This window comes from Tupaia chinensis, unplaced genomic scaffold (genome assembly GCF_000334495.1).
Source record: "Tupaia chinensis unplaced genomic scaffold, TupChi_1.0 Scaffold000164_1, whole genome shotgun sequence".
Classification (NCBI taxonomy): Eukaryota; Metazoa; Chordata; class Mammalia; order Scandentia; family Tupaiidae; genus Tupaia; species Tupaia belangeri.
Genome location: NW_006159638.1, coordinates 4,218,424 through 4,239,924, shown reverse-complemented (window position 1 = coordinate 4,239,924; position 21,501 = coordinate 4,218,424). Strand labels below are relative to the sequence as shown.

Here is a 21,501-nt window from a genome sequence, read left to right as displayed (position 1 = left end):
GCACGCACACGCGCCCGGCGTGAGTTTTAAGCCACCGGGTCCAGGACGCGAACTGCGGTCGACTACGTGGGAGTCCAGCGACATAGCCATTATGCTAACTGCTGGTTCCCTATACATATTTTTTTGAGAGTTTTTTGCTATAAGGCGTGTGCGCTCACTGGAAAGACAGAGAGACAGAAAGCGAGAAATCACCCCCCGGGGGGGGATGGCCACACTGTAATCCCTTCTCCTCTATTCTCCTCTCAGGATCTTGGGCACACACACACACATACACCTGGCGTGACTTTAAGCCACCAGGTCTGGGACTCGAACTGCAGTCGACTACATGGGAGTCCAGTGACATAGCCATTACACTATCTGCTGGTCCCGCATTAATTTTTTTTTAGCTATCACCATGAGGTAAAGGGATATGAGAACAAATAGGAAGCCCTAAATTGGTGTTCTGGACCTGATTTCCAGGAAAAATAAGAAATTACCAGAGAAGAATAAAATGAAAGCAGTCAAACATATGTTCCTTACAGAGAGAAAAATATGTGCAAATGCCCAGGGACTCTATAGTTATTAACAAACAGAAATGGCAAGGATGGTAAAAGGCTGAATTTAAGGTAAATCAATGGTCATGAACAATATCCTAATAGTCTTCTGCCCTCTAAAAGATTCTCAATCAGGATGCACTACCAAATTAGGTATTCAAATCAGACAAGAAATTTCTGGTAACTCAAGATGAAATGGCACACTACAAAAACTTCTGAAATCACTGTCTATAAAAACACAGAAATTTTGGGGCCACCATGTAGCGTGGGGGTTAAGACAGCTAGATCCCACACGGCCAACTTTGCAGATTGAGTTCAGACCCAGCTAACTGAAAATCATACTAGGCGCATATGTGTGTATGTGTAGACTGCTGGGGGGAATGGAGAAGGAATTGCAACTTTGCCAGCTATCATGAGAGGTGATTTCTCACTTTCACTCCCTGTCTCTCCAGCAAGCCCTATGGCAAAAACAAACAACAATACAAAACAAACAAACCCACAGGAATATTTATCTTTCACTGTTGGCTGCTTTTTTCCTTGAAAAAATTTATTTCTTCCATGAGCTAGAGTAACGAAAACAGAGACAGAACCCCCAAAAACGTTTTGATGCCATGATTCACCCCAGACTCAGCCAGTCCCAGATCACTGGACCACGTGTACTTTAGTATACTTACAAAGGTCTCCAGATGTGAACTTGGAACCTTGCCATGTGGGTCAGTCTTGGCACATTTTACCTCTGCACTACCACTGCCCCGCCCCTATCTATTGGTTACTTTCCAAAAACAGATTAAATTGCACTTTTCTGAGTATGCTGGTGAAAAGAAAAACTTATGACTTACCAAGTAGCACATGGGTCAGATTATAAAATGCCTATAGGGCCAAGTAGAGTCTTCCACTTCACTGGGTTGCCTCCAGTTTCAGACACTGGTCACACTCTTATTTTCTATACTGTTTCAAAATTATAATTGTATTAATAATTCTGTACTTTTAAATATAAATTACCTTATGCTTCCATTCACACCTTTGTCTAAAAGAGAATTCCAGAAATTCAATCAGAAGGGAGATAAAAGTCATTAAGACAAATCACCCAACTAATGATCAAATAACCTATAAAACGTCCTGGACCATCCCGTTAATTTGAAGTGGTTGATTTCTTCCTCACATCTAACATGCACCTGTCATGACTGTGTACTGGAAAAACTTACTGGTTCAAATGATGGAGTATAGCTTAAAGTTGCAAGAGCCTTCTGGCCAGTTGTCAAAAAATAGGTTACGTGTATAAGGTAATGCAGGAAAGCCATACAATTTTGCCACTCTGAAATGGCTGTTAATATAGCTATTTTTTCTCATTAGCTATAAATAATAATGTCAGTATGTCACCAGGTTTAACAAATCCAATGGTGAAACCTTATGCTAAGAAAGAATCACTCTGTTAATTTGGTAACCAATACATTGGAAGGTAAAGAAAGAACATTGCCAGTACATTTTGAAATCCAAACTTTTATCAATTATTTTCATTCTTTTATTTGGCAAATCTAAATGTTCCCTGTCAGGTTTCTATAAGCTAAAAAATAACTAACTTTTGCTTTATTCTGAGGATTAAACATGGGATACCTATCAGAAATTAATTTTTAAAGGAATTAAATTTTAATTTTTAGGCTAGTGTGGAGTTATTTCTTTCTTTCTTCCACAAGCAAGAAAACAGAGACAAAGAGACAGCAACCCCAACAGGCTCTTGGGGATGAGTACCACGATTCAAGCCCAGCTTCACTCAGCATCAGATCACAGCCATACACATGCCTGCTGTGTTCAGGGAGGTCTTTGGATGTGAACCTGGTACATTCTCATGTGAGCCAGCACTACAGAGTGTCATCTTTTACCACTGTACCAATATCCAGTCCCTTGTATCGCCAAGTTCTTGTAATTGATTCTAACATTTCTCTAAGAGCGTGACTATGAAATTCCACCTCTCAAAGCACAACAAACACGTTAGATGGCTAACTATGATACATCCACTCTTAATACAATTTCCTTTGTGGGGCCGGCAGGTGGCAGGGTGGTTAAGGGGACTAGACTCTCACGTGACCAACCACAGTTTGAGTCCCAGACCTGGTGCTTTCTTCCTCATTTTCTCTCCCCCCCCCCACTCTGTCCCTCTCCAATCAAATTAAAATAAATAATTTTTTTAAAAAAGAATTTCCTTTGCAAAGGGAATAAACACAGTTAAGAAAACTCTGATTTCATCACTTATAAAAAAAATTATCTAGGATAACTAGATAAGTGAAAATGGTTTTAAGAGTACTGAATGAGGGGGCCTGAAGGTGGCGTGGTGGTTAAGAGCATTGGACTCCCGCATAACCAAGCATGGTTCAGGTCCCAGACTTGGTGGCTTGCGTTCTTTCCTCTCTCTCTCTCTGCCCCTTTTTGATCAAGTTAAACTAAATATATAAAATAAAGTTCAATAAAATAATTCTTTAAAAAAAAAAAAAAAGAGTACTGAAAGAACTTAAAGCGCATATTTAGCCTAACAAGGGCACTGACCAGTCTTTTCACAATTCAGTTATTGGGGCCAGCATGTGACATGGTGGTTGGAATGCTGGACTGCCATGTGGCTAACCTGGGTTCTAGTCCTGGACTTAGGAGCTTGCTTTCTCACCTTCCTTTTTTCTTTCTCTCTGGTGCTCTCAAGTGCCCTATAGCAAAATTTAAAAATAACAGTAATAAATAAAATTACTCTCTTAAACTCAGTAGTTTTTGCAGGATCCTGAATTTTACCAAACTAAGGTTTGAACATAGCTGTTTAATATACATTTGTAAAAGTGGAATACACGTTTTTTTTTTTTTTTTGAAGAGGGTTTTGCTAGGGCACGTATGCTTGCCAGAAAGACAGAAAGAGACAGAGAGATAGAAAGTGAGAAATCACCCCCTGGGGGGATGGCCATGCCGCAATCCCTTCTCCTCCATTCTCCTCTCGGGATCTTGGGGACGTATGCACACGCGCCTGGTGTGAGTTTAAGGCACCGGGTCCAGGACTCGAACTGTGGTTGATTACATGGGAGTCCAGTGACATAGCCATTATGTCAACTGCTGGTCCCAGGGTTATCTTTTCTTGATCATGAAATACCAGAAAGAGAGTTACATATTTAACAGCGCAAATTTTCACTTGCACAGCATTTTATGACATCTGAAGAACTCAGAGATACCTCATTGGAAAATGGGAAATCAGACTATGATCATTATGTACATGAGAAATCTGAGATACAGACTAAGCTAATTGCCTAAGGTCAAAAAAGTAACTGAAATGTAGAGATACTTTTTTTTAAAAATATTCATTCATTCAATAAATACCTGATAGATGTAAGAACAATTTTATGGTAGAGACATTCAAGGTCCTGTTAATTAGTTTATATTGTAATAGAAGACAATACAAAAGTGAACACAGGCCAGCCAGTGGCATGGGGGTTCAGGCAGCTGGATACCCTATGACTAAGTCCCTGGTTTGTTTTGGACCAGGTGGCCAGGTACAGTTGTGTGTGTGTGCCTAACATCCCAAGAGAATGGAGGAAAATGGAAAAGAATGTGGCCATGACCCTGAGGGGCTCTTTCTCACTTTCCCTCTCTCTCTCTCTCTCTAGGAGTGCATATACTCTACTAGCAAAAAAAAATAAAATAAAAAGTGAACACATAAAACATAAGATCGATTCAGATACATGTTATAAAAAGAACATGGAGGGGGAACCAGCAGTTAGTGTAATGACTATGTCGCTGGACTCCCACGTAGTCGACCGCGGTTCGTGTCCCGGACCCGGTGGCTTAAAACTCACGCTGGGTGCGTGTGCGTGCGTGCCCAAGATCCCGAGAGGAGAATGGAGGAGAAGGGACTGCGGCGTGACCATCCCCCCTGGGGGGTGATTTCTTGCTTTCTGTCTCTATGTCTCTCTCTGTCTGTCTGGCGAGCGCACGCGCCCTACAGTGAAAATCTCTCTCTCAAAAAAAAAAAAAAAGAAAATGGAGGGAGCAGTAATAGCTACGTCGCCGGACTCCCATGTAGTAGACCACGGTTGGAGTCCTGGACCCGGTGGCTTAAACGCACAGCAGGCACATGTGTGTGCAAGCCCAAGATCCCAAGAGGAGAATAGAGAAGGGAGTGAGGCGGGTCCGTCCCCCTGGGGTGGGGGGTGATTTCTCGCTTTCTGTCTCTCTGTCTCTGTCTTTCTTGCGAGCGTACACGCCCCATAGCAAAAACCTCTCAAAAAAAGAACATGTAAATGGGGTAACAATTGCAGAATGGCATAACCAGAGTGGTCACAGTGAATGGTCTAAGAATGTATCATCTGAAGTGAGGCCACAATGAAGACAAATCATGCATGTGGTGGTCTACAAAAGAGCACCCCAAGTAGAGGAAAAATCAAGTATTAAAGGCCAGAAGCAGGAAAGATCTCAGACAGCAAGATGGCAAAAATACTGGACTTGAATGAGAGAAGAGTTTAGAGACAGTGTCCTATTTATGTATTTATTCAAGTCATTCTACAAGTTTTTTTCTTTTAAGAGTTTTTTTTTTTTTTTTTTTGCCATAGGGCACATGCGCTAGCCAGAGAAACAGAAAGGGACCGAAAGTGAGAAATCACCCACCCACCTCGCCACCCCGGGGGGGATGGCTATGCTACAATCCTTTCTCCTCCACTTTCCTCTCAGGATTTTGGGCACCCACGCACACAAGCCTGGCATAAATTTTAAGCCGCTAGGTCCAGGACTCGAATCGCAGTCGAGTACATAGGAGTCCAGCAACATAATTGTTACGCCATCTGCTGGCCCCAGAAATAAGAGTTTTAAGTCCAATTGGAAAAATATGAACTAGTTGATCTGATTTATGTTTTTTAAAAAAATCATCAAACTGCTGTAAGAGAAATGCACTGTAATACAATCAGGCAGAAGCACACTAGTGTTTCAGAAATACTAATCATCTTCTATTCCTTGTAGACTATTCCTGGAGTGTGGGTACATGGATGCCTGTTACTTCTGAAATCTTACATGTATGCTATATACATTTCTGCACATAGTATCAGTTTTTTTAAAGTATAGCAATGTAAGGATGGACTCAGAGGAAATGACTATTATAGAACGTTACTGTAACATTCTAGATCTCAGCTTAGATGATAGTAACCTGGAAGGGGGGTATAGTGGGGATGAAAACTAATGGACTTTAGACTATACACTGGCAGTTACAGTAAATTGGTCTTCTAGAGGGATGGAGGGGAGAAGGGGCAGGAATTAAGCCTGTGCAGCAGTTCTCACTAAAGGGAATTTTGTGCCCCAAGACACATGTGCAATGTCTAAAGACATTTTTGGTTATAATGGTGGTGGATGGGAGAAGTGCTACTGGCACCTGTGACTAAAGGCCAAGGATGTTGCTAAACACATTATAATGCATATTTGTATTGTAAAAAGAACTATCTCCCAAAAAGTCAATATTACTGAGGCTGAAAAACCCCAGTGGTCTAGACTAATTCCAATTGATTCCCATGCTAGAATAGCCCTACTTCCAGAGGAATTACAAAAGGGGGGGGGGAGGGAGAGAAGTCCTTACTTATTTCACTATTTAGAGACAACTAAAATAAACTATGGTATACATAAAAAGTTATTTTCATTAATTATTTTTAGAGGGATTGTTACAGGACATGTACACTCACTGGAGAGAGACAGAGAGATAGAAAGTATGAAATCACCCCCTCTCCCCCAGGAGGGGTGGCCACACAGCAATCCTTTCTCCTCCATTCTCCTCTCAGGATTTTGGGCACACATACACACACTATCTGATGGTCCCAATTTTGTTGTTGTTTACAGATTTTTAATTTGCCATATGGCAAGTATGCTCACCAGAGAGAAGGATGGAGGAGTAAGAAAACATCCCTATGCTGCAATGGCATCTCCTCCATTATCCTCTCAGTATTTGGGGCATGCATGCACATCCCTTCCCTTGTGTTTATCTATAATCCAATACTCACTGCATTTCCAAATACAAATTCCACCAAAATTTACAGAAATGGCTATGAACAGAAGACTTCAGCAGCAAGAAAAGTACTTTTTTTTTTTTTGAGACTTTTTGCTATAGGGCGTGTGCATTAGCCAGAAAGAGAGAGAGAGAAAGAAAGCGAGAAATCCCCCCCCCCCACCCTCGAGGGGAATGGCCACACCGCAATCCCTTGTCCTCCATTCTCTCGGGATCTTGGGCACACACACACACACACACACACACACACACACACACGGCCGCCGCGAGTTTAAGCCACCGAGTTCATGACTCCAGCCACGGTAGACTACATGGGAGTCCAGGGACATAGCCATTATGCCAACTGCTGGTTCCCAGGAGAAGAACTTTGGTAGACCTAATTCACAAAAGACAATATGCCACAAAATTGGGAAGTTAAAGCCTCACCCATATTTTGTTCAAGAATTTGTAAGTCTCCAACGTAAATTCACCCCACCTATGATAAAACTAAACAAACGTGACAGCCTAGAAGTAAAAAAACACAGGGACACTTCACTACCCTGAAACTCATGCTGGCTTCCCCCCAGGCCGGGCAGGCGTATCCCGGAGTATCACCGTGGCCGTCCTGGGCGCGCTTCTCCCAGGCGTCCTCCAGGCGGCAGCGCTACCGAGACACTATTGCGTCGCCGTCACGCCCGTCGGCGTCGCGCCCTTCCCCATAGATACACAGAATGACCTCGGCGAAAATTCCTTCACACTCTTCCCTGAGGCGGAGACCCGTATGAAACACCTACGCATTTACCTTCAGGTCTTCCGCAACCCAAGCCCAACCGCGGTTGCCACGCCAGTCCCACCTGCCACCCCGAAGGAACACTTATGCCCCTTCACCACAAGAAATCGCGGTGCGGAGGCGCCAAAATAAACCCTATTCTCGCGAAATCTTAAACTCAATTCTCGCGACGTATGTGGGCCTGCGTCTCTTCCTCTCTCCGTTCTCGGCCCCCCACCCACCTAGCGCGTTGCCCCAACGCGTTGCCTCAGAAACATCGCGAGATTTCGTCCTTCAAATCCCCGCCCCTTTACGGCACGATGGTCGCGCAAGAATGTGATAGAGCCTCGACAGCCGCCATTTTCTTTCTTTCTTAGCAGTTAGCTGAGAGGGTCTGTGGGAAGAAGGGGCCGTGGCTGCTGTAGTGTAACCATGGCAGACTATTCAACAGTGCCTCCACCGTCTTCTGGCTCAGCTGGTGGTGGGGGGGGCGGCGGGCGGGGGGTGGTGGCGGCGGCGGCGGCGGTGGTGGAGGAGTTAACGATGCTTTCAAAGATGCGCTGCAAAGAGCCCGACAGGTAGGTCTGGACCGCGCGGCGGTATCCTGGAAGCTGACGGTAATTGGCCGCTGGCTGAGTAGGCCGCTACCCTTTGGCGCACGAGGAAGAGGAACGAAATGCCTTTCCGGCCTGAATTGTGAAGAGACTCTTGTGACCCCACATTGGGTACCGATTGGAAACCCGAATTCGGTTTTGTTCTTGGTCTCTGAGCCACTTAAAAACCTCCGAGCGTGCTACGCAAAGATGGCCCGAAGTCATTCTCCCACTGCTGCGGCATTCGCGCTTCTCCCAGGAGTTAACTTAGCCTCCTCGTTTTCCTCAGAATGAACATCCTCTTCCGAATTATGAAGCGTGTATTGTTTCACACAGTTAGATAGAAGGTTCTCGTAATGAACTGGGGAAAAGATTCAGGGCTGTCTACGGGAGCCATAGTGAGGAAAGAGATTTGTTCCTTGAACATTATTACAGCTTCTAACTCATTTGAGTTCAGTAACTTTCGGCATCCATTCACCTTCACATATACATGGCGGAAGCTTAAAAAGAGCAGACTTCATCTGGGAGGGATTTACGTGTCAGTCTGTCCTACCAGTCTTCTCCCTTTATTTCTCAAAATGGCCTCAGGCTCATTATACCGGAGGTTTCAGTTTGAATCTGCCTCTCTGTTAAGAGTCGTAAACTGACTAGACTGTTACGTAGGTGCGTACATTTGCCCTGAAGTCACTTTTTTCCCCAGACCATGGGGGGGGGGTGCGGGGGGGGGAAGACGCATGTGCTTTAGGAAAATTAAAAGATTTCTAAATCTGAACTTCTTTAGATAGTCCGTTGATTTTAAAATAAAGTATGTTGTTGGTATGAACTTGTATGTAAGCAAAAGTAAACATCTTATTCTCGTTTTGGCATGTGCATATGACCTAGTCATTTTTAGATTGTTAAACCGTTGGTGATTAGAAATCAGGTTTTGTGGTATCTGTTGATTGCATTAGGAAGGCGTTCACTTTTTAACTACTTTTTCACCCTCCAGTAGGATTAAAGCATCATCAAGGCGAAATGAAACTTCATAGTCTGTAGTAATGTAATATCACTCTTATTTTTCTAAAGTGTACACTTTAGGAAAATGTACCTGTATTTTGTTTATAGCAGAAATAGAGGTAGTTAACCAAAGATCATCTTGTTTTTTTAAAGAATAATTTATTCTAATTTTATTTATTAATTTTTTTTTTTTTTTTTTTTAATTTGACGTGAGAAAAGGTGAGAAAGCAAGCCACCAGGGCCGGGGCTCGAACTCTGGTCTGCCATGTGGGAGTGTCCAGCGTTTTAATCACCATGCCACCTGCTGGTCCCCAAAAGGTCATCTTTAATACTTGTTCTGTGAACTTTTATTATTTTATTTTACTGTATTTATTTTTAATTTTGACCAGAGAGAGGGAAAGTGAGAAAGCAAGCCACTAGGTCCAGGACTTGAACCACAGTCAGCCATTTGGGAGCCAGCCCCTTTAACCACCCTGCCACCTGCTGGCCCCATTTTTTTTTTTTACCTAAAAAGTTTAATTATATTTTAAAAATTTAATTCTGAACATGCTTAGAATAACAATTGAAACATTTATGAACTGTAACAGAAGCTCCATTAAGCGCGTTTTATTAGGTGGGAAGACTTACCTGAATTTTATTCATCCAACATAGTCAATTTTTGCCACACACCATACAACTGGAAAATTTTTAAAAAAGAATTATTTATTTAATTCCATTTGTTTTATTTTTTAATTTGGCCAGATAGAGGGAGAAAGTGAGAAAGCAAGCACCAGGTCCAGGACTCGAACCACCATCGGTTTTGTGGGAATCCAGTGCCTTTAACCACCACGTCACCTGCTGGCCCCAAGATTTTTTTTTTAATGTGGGAATTGGATGTCTGCTTTCTGAGAAACCAGTGCAAATAGAAATAATTACCTGATTGGGGACCAGCAGGTGGTGTGGTGGTTAAGGTGCTGGACACTCCCACATGGCTGACTAGGGTTCAAGTCCTCAATCTGGTGGCTTGCTTTCTCACTTCCTCTCACTCTTACCCTCTGTCTCTCTCTGGTCAAATTAAGAAATAAATTAATAAATAAATAGTTATTTAAAAGAAAAAGAACTAATTGTCTGATTGATGTTTCACTGTGAGAAAAAAGACCATTATGGATACTGTAAATTTATCTTTTTCTGTAAACATTTTTAGAGTTCCTATTATGAATCATATTGTACAGGATACCAGTGGGATGCAGGCTAACCAAAGGAGTGATATTTGAGGAAGGCATTAAAGAATGAGAGAGTGGCCAGTAGAGAAAAGCAGCATGTGTAAAGGTATGGGATTTTTGGAATGACAAGAACCCAAGAATCAAGTTACTGTAGTGTTGTGTTAAAAAAGGGGAATGAAAAAAAAGTGAGGGACCAGCAGTTACCATAATGGCTATGTTGCTGAACTCCCATGTAGAGAACTGTGTTTCGAGTCCCCGGACCCAGTGGCTTAAGATCCTGGGAGGAGAAGGAATTGTGGCATGGTCATCCCCCCTGGGGGGTGATTTCTCTCGTTCTGTCTCTTTGTCTCTCTCTGTCTTTCTGGCGAGCACACATGCCCTATAGCAAAAAACCTCTCCAAGAAAAAAAAAAAAATGAGAAAAGCTACTAGTGAATCCACAGAGTGAAATACCTTGTTGAAATACCATGTTGTCTTGTTTTGGTTATAAATTGACCTTTATTATTAGCTAAGCCATAATTTCCTGCATTTCACTTTTCTAGGTTTAGAAATTATCCTCAAAATGGAATTTCTTGTTTTCTCTATGCTAGTATATGAACTGTCCTCATCTCTGATTTCTCTCTCTACAGATTTTATCTTAAATTTAGATCACCAAGTTTAGCTTTTGAGTGGGATTACCACTTACTACATTTGAGGTTGTGTCTAAATATCAGGTGATTGGGACCAGCAGATGGTGTAATGGTTATGTTACATAGTCAACCATGGTTGAGTTGGAGACACAGGGAGACTTAAAACTTCAGGCGGGGTTCCTGTGGTGCCCAAGATCCTGAGAAGAGAGTGGAGGAGAAGGGATTGCAGCATGGCCGACCCCGCCCCCAAAGAAGTGATTTCTCACTTTGTCTATCTCTGGTGAGCATATGAGCCCTATAGGAAAAATCTCTCAAAAACAGTTGATTAAGAGAATATTGAATTATATAACCAAAATCCCCATTGAAACTTAAGTTTTGTTTGTCGATAATCCTGTACTGTTTTCTGAGGGCAAGATAGTAGAACAGTTTCTTGTCTCTAAGGAGTTGAATAATTATCAGTGAGGATGCTATTGGCATTTTTAATTGGACAGTTCTGTTGTGAAGGAAAGAAAACAAGACAAACTTAATTAGGATCCCTGGTCCCTACCTAGTAAATACCAGTAGCATTCAACCCCGGTTGGTTATTGGCATCTGGTATTTTAGATCAGCTTGCCCCAGTCCTCTTTTTTTCTTGAGAATTCTCATGGTTTATTTTTATGTGAAATTTCTAAATTTTTACAGTGCTCTAAGCTAAATCCAACACACATTCACCATGTTTTCTACTTTAGAGTTTCTAACATGCACACTATAGAAATTATATTCGTGTATTTTAACAATAACTTAACAGATTGTCTTTGGTAATCGTGTTAATAAGATGTGTGTCTGGAAAATTAAAATGTATGTATTCACCTTTTTTTCTTGGATTATATGAAGGTACAAGTCAATCAGCGACAGACAAAAAGATGAATAGAGTGCTAGATTCTCAGCAAGACTATCTTCATTTCTTCCTCTTTAAACAACTGTTTAATCAGTCATAAAGTACTCAACTGTACTTGAAATTTCTTTCTTGATAACTTGTAAAAATGATTCAAGCTGCATTATGTGGTTTGGATGGAGTGGAAATGTAATAAAATAGAGCTGTTGCTTTTCTATCACCATGAGTCTCTTCAGTGAAAACTGCATTTGTGTATGATTCTTTTTAAAAATCATTTTGTGACAGGATAGCAAGACTTGATTGTGGTCATACGCAGCTCATGGGGCAGTAATATATTTAGTGTCCTCCACAGCTATTCATGAGTCTGCCTGTGGGAACTAATTCTATCAGGACCTTGTCCATAGTAGGTACTCAATATTTATTTATTGAATCAACTGCTATCTTTAATGAATTAAAGTAGTAATGAAATTTTATTTTTAAAATAATTATATTCTTTCGTAATTCATGTTCTGGATGCCCTACTATGTGATAAATGGTTGTGTCAGATCTTTGGGACTGAGAGTGTATGCGGTAGTTACAAGCATGTTTAGCGTAAATGGCACGTGACTTATTTCTTATCAAGATGAATTTAAAAAACTAAATTTTTTTAAGAATTATTTATCTTGTTTTACTTATTATATTTTCTAAACTAGCTAGTCATCAGAGAGAGAGGGAAGGTGAGAAAGCAAGTTGCAGGACTTGAACCACAGTCATCCATGTGGAAATCCACCCCAACCACCATGCTATCTGCTGGCCCCCAAAACTTAAGTTTTTAAAATCAGTTTTTTGAAATCTTGTGAGTCCTGTTTTATTGTTATATTAATATGCTGACTTGTTCATAATAACTATTAATAGCAGTTTGTTGAGGGTATACTATATATACTAGGCTCTATGCTAAGTGTATTTTTTATTTATTTGGGTCTCTTAGCCATCCCGTAAGATAGATGTAGAAACCAGTGTCCCTTTTTTACAGATGAAGCACAGAATGCTCCAGATAATTTGGCAAGTTCACAAAGCTCTGGGAAGTGTGTAGTTTAAATTAGGAGACAAATTTTTAAAAAATACTTAGGTAGTTAATTATCTTCTAAGAATTAACTTTTTAATGGTGTACCTGACTAATCTCTTCTAAGCTTTTTTCCCCCAACTCCAAAATTCTTGGGTTCTAGGAATGCCTAGTAAAGAAGGTGGAAAATGTTAAAAAAAATGAAAAGAAAAAATACTATTCAAGAAGTAGAGCAAGGTTCAAATGGAAAGTTTGAATTATTTTTGTAAATTAAAATCCTATAAAGTAAGAAATTCCCATATTTAACTTATGTATAAGAACTGAATATATTTGGAGGTTGGTTTCTAGGAATTACTATTTCTCTTGAATTGGTCCTCCTTTCAGTGACTTAGGAAAGGTATATTTCCTTTTGTTGTTGAAAAATGATCAAATATTATGTTGTCTGGTAGTTTTACTGAAAGCTCTTATCTAATAATGTCTTTGTTTAGTTCTCAATTATTGAGCTGGTCTTGCTGGTTCTTTTGCCTGAACTGAGTATCAACTTTTCACTTGAATAGTTTTAGAACTATTCGATGAATAAGGAGGTATAAATAAGTATCCTTTCTCTGTGCAGAAGTTCCTTGGAGTTCAAGGAGTGCTGCTCTGCAAACTCATGGAGCATTTATAAAAGCTAACTGCAGAAGGTATTCACAGCCTAAACCATTTTCTTATTGTTAGTAGTAACATTTTCTCTGGCCTGAAATACTTTCCTTGTAACATCAGTGCCTATCAATGCCAGACAGTGTATTTAAGATCTGAGGGTTGAAAAGTAGTGTTGTTAGGTATGATTAGGAAAATGTTCAGGGGAAAAAAATAAGATAAATATTAGATGTCCAGAGATAAAAACCAGCTTTTAATTGAGAAAGCGAAGTACATTTGAGGAAAGTTATGAAATTGACCAAAACTAGAGTCAAGAAAATCAAACGATGTACATTTTTTTGTTGAGCATTTTAATACTTGATCCAAACATGCTTTGTGGTAGGTATTTGCATTTATACATGAGAAAGGAACCATAGGAAGTACAGTTGTTATGTGAGAATTGATACAAATAGGATTTAGGTGATCTATATTGTGTTTTAGACTCAAGTCCTTGAACATACTCTTATCTTCTCCAGTTTCCTAATTATAATAAGGCTTGAGGCAGTTGGATTAGTTCTATATCAGGATCTCTGGGGGGAGTTCCAGTCACAGTTTGGTTTTATTTTTTATCATGCAAGATTTCATAAATACTCAGAGTTAAAAGAATGATATAGTGGGAACCAGCAGTTAGCGTAATGGCTATGTAATGGCTATGTCGCTGGACTCCCATGTAGTCCACCGTGGTTCACGTCCTGGACCCGGTGGCTTAAAACTCAGGTTGGGCGCGTGTGTGTGTGCGTGCCCAAGATCCCGAGAGGAGAATGGAGGAGAAGGGATTGCAGCGTGACCATCTCCCCTCGGGGGTGATTTCTTGCTTTCGGTCTCTATGTCTCTGTCTGGCGAGCACATGCGCCCGCGTGGCCAGCAAGTGCGCCCTAAACCAAAAAAAAAAAAAAAAAAAACTTCTCCAGAAAAAAAAGAATGATATAGTGACCTCTAGTGAGGCCATCATACATTTTTAATAATGATTATAAAACATTATAGTATGGAATTTAGCCCATAGCTGGCACTCAGCAGTATTAGTTCCATTTCGTCTTTAATAGAAAAATGCAGTAAATATCCACATGGGCCCTACTTGTGACTTAAAACATGTATTTCTTATGTTTGGGTAGTCTAGTGAAAGCAATTATTTGCCCCATTCTAAAAAGTTAAGTCTTTTAAGGATGAAGTGACTTCAAGAATTACGGTTCTGCAGTTGAGACATTCTTAGACTAGAACTTCTGGGGCTCCTAAATGTATCCTTATTCGTAGAACAACATTAACAATGTTAAATACAAGCCACATATTTTGTTTAACCCAACATATCCAAAATATGCCTTTGATATACGTTTAATGTAAGTTTTTGAGACACTTTCTTTATGTTCCAAAATTTTAAATATATCGTGCCTATCTTATTACTCTTGAAGCACATATCAATTGGACTTGACACTTTTTTAAAGAGAGATTTTTCTATAGGGCGCACGTACTCACTGGAGAGACAGAACATGAGAAATCACCCCCTGGGGGGAAGGCCATGCCACAATCCTGTCTCCTTTGTTCTTCTCTGGAGATTTTAGGCATGCACAGACACATGCCCGGCAAGAGTTTCAGGCCTCTAGGTTTGGGACGCCATCTGCTGGTCCCAGACTAGACACATTTTTTAAATATTCAGTAACCATGTGGTTAGTGACCACCTTATGAAACGACATAGCCTGTGTTCACGTTCATTGTGCCCAAACACATCTTTTGAAGAGTTATGAAAGACAGCTATGAGAAGGTAGAATTAGGATCCAGATTTTCTTCAAAGCTGTTTTCTATCTATTCCAAAGATTCCTTAATTGTTTGGTTTATTATTTATTGGGTCTTTTTGGTTTTTATAGGACTGTATCAGGAGCTTAATTTCCAATGATTGTTTGATGTCTCTCAAGTATTAATGGTAGTAATAAATTGAATGGTAAAATTTATTTATGGAGTGAATTTCCTAAGGTGATATAAAGAATATTTAGCATTTGTATTAGTAAATAAATTAGGAAATTTAGTACTGATAGTAGTTTGTGATGTTATCTGTGCTGATGCTATGTTTTTGTTTTATTAAGATTGCAGCAAAAATTGGAGGTGATGCTGGTACCTCACTGAATTCAAATGACTATGGTTATGGGGGACAAAAAAGACCTTTAGAAGATGGAGGTAAGTTTTAGCCATAAGTCTTTTAATAGTTTGACACACTGAGTAGTTGAAGTGATTTTTCCAGTTTTTTTTTAATGTTTCATTGAGGCATTGCTTTTATTAGAAGGTTCCTACAAATTGTAAGGTTTACATTGGCCTCAAAAAGAAAGAGGAAAAGAAGGGACCTAGGCAGGTAGGTAAAATTTGAGTCAACAAGAGAGTTTTGTCTTAGTAGGAAACAGTTCATTTTCCTTTTGGGGTTATGTCAGATTGACAACTTGCACAGACTTGTTGCTAATATTTAAAAACAAACAAACCAAAAATATAAATTGTTTAGGAGACGCTTAGCTGTTTTTTCTCATTCATGAATGAATCTTTATATGCCGTGTTTTTATTATTTTGCTATTTTCAGATTTCACTTTAAAGGTCGAAGTTGCTATAGTTTGCTAGTCTAGTGTGTTGCAGGTTATATCATTTTTATGTTACTTCTTTGTTTTTAGTACTTTGTTTTGTGTTTCAGGTTTAACTTAAATGTGTAGATTTAAAACAGTGGATTTACAGTGCCTTCTGTTTCTTTAAAAACAATTGTCAGAGCTTCTGAACTTAGAAGTCTGCACATATTTTTTGTTTTAGGTTTTGATGCATGAATTTTGATATATTTTCTTTTGCCCCTTTTTTTAAAAGGAGGATTCTGACTGAGCCTATAGAATGTATTTGTAGCTTTTGACCAGGAATACTTGGTTTCCTTTTATTTAAGTGTCTTTCATGTTTATAGTGAGGTTTTTAATTTACAAAAAAATGAGCTAATGATGCTTCAGATGTTGTATATAATGTATTCTTTTTATTTTATGTGTAGATGGCTCTTGGACAAGTCCGAGCAGTACAACACACTGGGAGGGAATGCCCTCTCCTTTTAAAGGCAGGAATTTTTATTTATTACCTGTGTTTAGTATGTAAACGTGAAATAAACCAGTGGATTCTTAAATGGACACAAGTATTTCTTGGATTATGTGTCTGAATTTTTGCTGCACCACATTCTGATGTTTAATCATTTAAGTTCAGAGGGGGGAGGAGAACGTAGTACTTTCAGCTATAGGTTGTCAATTCTGAGGTATACATTGCATTTATCTGTGTAATGGGTTTAGATAAAGGTAGTCATGTTGCTTTGAGTTTTTTGCTGAAGTTTTATGCTGTGAAATGTTTGTTTAGGAATAACTGAATAGTTTAGGTTGAGTTTGCTTTGTAATGTGATTTTCTTTTGGCATAGTTTTGTGGTCACTGTCAGATGTATTCAACTTTTTATGTCAGATTTTCACATTTGATAGTGTTTTTTTCTTCCAATCTTCATTTCCTACAGTAGAAGCATCATTAGCCTATATAGCATGTGATAATTTGCTAGTAATGGACCTAAATACTTTGTCTTTTATCAGTCTAATGTGCATAACATACATTAAGGTCAGTGATTTAATTCAATCAAAGAATGTCTGTGCATATCTGAAACATGAAAATGAAAAAATAGTTTTTCTTCCTTAAATTATTGAGTTGGAGTTGAGTTTTGGCATTTTGGTACAAAGGTTAAATCATACCCTCAGATAATTCAATATATGTTTATATCGATATTCTTGTTTGGGAAGAGAGAACTGTGTACTTACTGACAAAAAAAATTGAAAGACTCTTAATTTTGCAGATCAACCAGATGCTAAGAAAGTTGCTCCTCAAAATGACTGTAAGTATTTATTTAAACTGGATTAAAAGTTAAAATAGCCGAATTTTATTATCAAGGTTGTATTTCTGTTTTGGTGTGGGTATTTTTGTTCTTGTTGATTTAGGAATAGATCAATTTTATAATCTTTAGTCATGATTAGTTACATGTAAATATTGGTTGCTTAGTTAATTTGCATATTTATTTAACTTCACCAATTTTTAGTCTGTGTACCACATGATTTGTTCTATTCCTTTGCTAATACAATGTCTGTTCTTTCACTGGCTTTCTTGTAATTGTCAGTGCTGGCTTACACATTCTGCTCAGAGTATTATTTCTCTCGAAGGTTTGTGCTTCAGTGAATGTTTGAAATGATTATGTTATTAAATACAGTTTCATTTAATTTTTTCTATAGCTTTTGGAACACAGTTACCACCGATGCATCAGCAGCAAAGGTAGAGTCAAAACCTTTTCAAAAAGTGCTTTATGAGTTTTAGTTGAGTTTTCTTCAATTTTTTTTTGCTATAGGGTGTATAAGCTCACCAGAGGTGGAGCATGCCTTGTAAAGTGAGAAAGCATCCTTCAGGGTAGGACCACACTACTTTCTCTCCCCTTTTATTGTCTCCCTGAGATTTTGGAAGTGCATGCCACGCGTGCACACACACGCACACACACACCTGTGTGGTATGTTTTAAGCCACCGGTCTAGGAATCAAAATCATACTGGCCATGTGGGATCCAGTCACCCTAACCATACCATGCCACTTAGCTGGCCCAATTGAGCTTTTTATATAAATACAGTTTAATTAGTGTATAGTAATACGTATCTCCGAATTCACCCTCTATTTAGTTCATTTCCTTGGGAATGTGACAGAATGATCATTTTTCTTTTTGAATGAGCTATTTTTTTAATTCGAAAGGTTTGGTGGAATTAGCCATACTTTAGAAGGAATAGAGTGAATTAGCATAAGTATTAAAATGGTATTTCCTTGGCCTGTCCCTGGGGTTGGAGTTAAGGCAGCTGGATCCCACATGGCCAGTCATGTAGTTCGAATCCTAGACCCAGCAGTTTTCTGGACATCTGTGTCCTTGTGTGCCCAAAATCTGTAGAGAACAATGGAGGGGGAGGGATTGCTGTGTGACCTCCCACCACTCTGAATGGGTGCTTTCTCACTTTCTTGCCTGTCTCTCTTTCTCTCTCTCTCTCTCTCTCTCTGTTTCACACACACACCCCCTATAGCAAGTTATTGTTTGTTTTTTTATGATATCCCCTGAACTCTAACCCAGTTTCTTTGCATTTCATGCTTTCATAATGTTCTGTTCACCATCTTTTTCTTACTTGATATGTCACTTTAATCACAAGTTTAGTTTATTGTTCAAATGTCATATCTTCGCCATAAGTATGTGCCTAGGGCCTTAGTTTAAGTCATTGGGACATTAAACCTCCATTTTTATTGGTAGAGTACCTTTTATATGTAAACATACCTTTCTTTGAAGGGAAATGTTAGTTTCTGTTATTTTTTAGCAGATCCGTAATGACAGAAGAATACAAAGTTCCAGATGGAATGGTTGGATTCAGTAAGTAATCTAATTTTTTATTTTTGAAAATATAATCAAAGTATACTTTATAGTCCTTCAGAAAATAATTTTCTTGTTTTTTCTCTAACTAGTAATTGGCAGAGGAGGTGAACAGATCTCACGCATACAACAGGAATCTGGATGCAAAATACAGATAGCCCCTGGTAAAATTATTCTCTTGGTATTTTGAAAGTGACTAGAACACTACCATATTTCTTAGGTTGCTAGTTATAATGATGCCACTTGTCAATCTTTTGACAGGAAACTTTCTTTTTGTTTTTAATTGTAGACAGTGGAGGCCTTCCAGAAAGGTCTTGTATGTTAACGGGAACACCTGAATCTGTTCAGTAAGTATCAAAGTACTTAAAGTCTCCATATAGTGATAATATGAGGGTTCTTGAACTTTCTTTGCTTTTGCAGTATTGTCTTGCTGCATTCCGTGAAAGTCCTTTGTGTGTATGTGTGGTTTTTTTTTTTTTAAAGAATTATTTATTTAATTTTATTTATTACTATTGTAATTATATTTAATTTGACTAGAGAGGGGGAAAGAGGGGAAACAAGCCACCAGGGACTTGAACTACAGTTGGCGTGTGGGAGTCCAGTGCCTTAATCACCATGCCACTTGCCAGCCCCAAAAAAGTTTTCTTTTAGCTCCTTCAAAGTTTATGCTTCATATTTTTCTCAATTAGGGTTCTCCATCTGAACCTTGGAATGCAGAGCATGGTTAAAACCAGCTAATAATTCCATTCTCCCTCCACTTGAAGCCAAATGTGGCCTGGAGAGAAATACAGTCATGTTGACTGGTTTACCTAAAATTTGTAACTATTAAGCTGAAATTAAGTTGAGACTTACGCGTTGCCCACATTTCCCTAGGTTAATTCACTTCTCTAAAAGGCGCTCCAATACTGTTTCTTCCACCTCTATATTTTCAGAATCTAATTCCTTGTCTTCTACTTAAAGCTTATTTGTGTTTGCTGAAATAAGAAACGCTACTTTCCCTAACCACTTATTTGTGCTCTCTACATACAGTACTCGGTTCTGTATCCTTTGTGTTGTCTATGCCTAAAGCCAGCCCTTCCTTCCTACTGAAGGATACTGTCCTAAAATGGATCTTTCTCCTAATTTAGTTTTCCCTTTCTATTAATTAGTCTTTTTTTTTTTAAGAGAGACTTTTGCTATAGGGCTTGTGCACTTGCCAGAGAGACAAAGTAAGAAATTGCCCATGGGGCATGGCAATGCCACAATCCCTTCTCAAGTTTTTGAACACACATACACACGTGGCCAGCGTGAATTCTAAGCCACCAGGTCCAGGTCTTGAACCATGGTTGACTATGTGGGAGTCCAGCGATGTAAACATTACACTATCTGCTGGTCTCCAATAGACAATTTCTAATAGCATGCAGACATGCTTGAAAATAACCTCCATCTTAAAAAACCATCCCATAACACCATGTACTACTTTTCTTTCTTTCTTTCTTTCTTTCTTTCTTTCTTTTTTTTTTTTTTTTTCACTTATTTGAGAGAAAGACAGAGTAGCTTGGTAGGGTCATATCATGCCACTGTCTTCCTCAGAGCCTCTCAGCCAAGAGGATCATGAGTGAGGGAGGTCGAATATGTTTGATTTGACTCAAGATCAGCCTTTGGGCTTATGTGGTCAAAGCATCGTGCAACAGCTCCGTATCACCTTTACCACCCAGGCTGGGTTTTTGCCAGCATGTATGCATGCTCACCAGAGAAGGAGAAGACACCCTGCACAATGGGACATGATCATACCACATCCATTCCCCATTTTACGATCCTGTCAGGATTTTAGACGTGCACACACATGTGCCTGGCATGTTTTTCAAGCTGCTGAAGCGTGTACTCAAATGACAGCCACATAGGCTAAAACTCCCTGTGTGTATTTTCTTTTAAGAATTACTTTATTTATTACTTCATTTTATGAGAAAGAGACAGAGAGAGAGAGAGAAAGGGGAAGGTGAGAAAGCACAGCACCAGGTATGGAATTTGAACTATGGTCAGCCATGTGGGAGTCCAGCACTTTAACCACCACGCCACCTGTTAGCCCCACGCTCCTTGTGTCTGTTCAGACATCCCCAACTTTAGATCTAGGAAATCCTTGCTTTTAGCCTGATTCCTAAGCTCTCTTTTATTCATCTTACCTCTGGATGGCTCTGTATTTTAATTTCTTTCATATCCCATTTATCCATAAACTACCCTTACTCATCTCTTATTTGTAATTTATTCTGAACAAGGCATTTTGTCGCCTTCTGTTCCTTATTCGTGACACCCTTTGCCTATATTATTGCTTTATTATATCTTTAATGTTTTCTTTTTAAAGAATTACTTTATTTATTATTATTACTTGTTTAATTGGACCAGAGAAAGGGAAAATGAGAAAGTAAGCCACCAAATCTGGATCTCAAACTGCAGTTGAACATGTGGGAATCCAGTACCCCAACTACCACACCACCTGCTGGCCCTATATCTTTATTTTATTTTTTTCTTTTTTTGGAGAGGTTTTTGCTATAGGGCGTGCGTTCACCAGACAGAGAGAGAGACAAAAAGCGAGAAATCACCCCCCAGGGGGGATGGCCATACCACAATCCCTTCTCCATTCTCCTCTCAGGATCTTGGGCACGCACACACATGTGTCTGGCGTGAGTTTAAGCCACCAGGTCCGGGACTCGAAACGCGGTCGACTATGTGGGAGTCCAGCGACATAGCCATTATGCTAACTGCTGGTCCCCACATATCTTTTTTTTGGGGGGGG

The 21,501-nt window shown here is 39.4% G+C and overlaps 2 protein-coding genes across 13 annotated transcripts in view; one reads left to right on the top strand and one right to left on the bottom strand.

The window, feature by feature from the left end:
* DNAJB4 (DnaJ heat shock protein family (Hsp40) member B4) overlaps positions 1-7,549 on the bottom strand; it is a 53,224-nt gene extending 45,675 nt beyond the window's left edge. For 3 of the 12 annotated variants that reach the window (XM_006146072.3, XM_027770875.1, XM_027770876.1), the window contains exons 1-2: positions 7,325-7,527; positions 1,373-1,481 (exon numbers count right to left, since the gene is read on the bottom strand). The gene's annotated coding sequence lies outside the window, so the exon portion shown is untranslated. The other 9 variants (XM_014586873.2, XM_006146075.3, XM_014586871.2 and 6 more) reach the window with 8 other exon arrangements.
* A 69-nt stretch (positions 7,550-7,618) lies between these two features.
* FUBP1 (far upstream element binding protein 1) overlaps positions 7,619-21,501 on the top strand; it is a 49,639-nt gene continuing 35,756 nt past the window's right edge. Inside the window, 9 exon segments of the mRNA XM_027770874.1 lie at positions 7,619-7,792; positions 7,795-7,869; positions 15,380-15,470; positions 16,306-16,368; positions 17,137-17,175; positions 17,567-17,606; positions 18,676-18,728; positions 18,821-18,892; positions 19,018-19,075. Of these exon segments, the coding sequence (XP_027626675.1) occupies positions 7,724-7,792; positions 7,795-7,869; positions 15,380-15,470; positions 16,306-16,368; positions 17,137-17,175; positions 17,567-17,606; positions 18,676-18,728; positions 18,821-18,892; positions 19,018-19,075 (560 nt within the window). The 5' untranslated portion in view covers positions 7,619-7,723.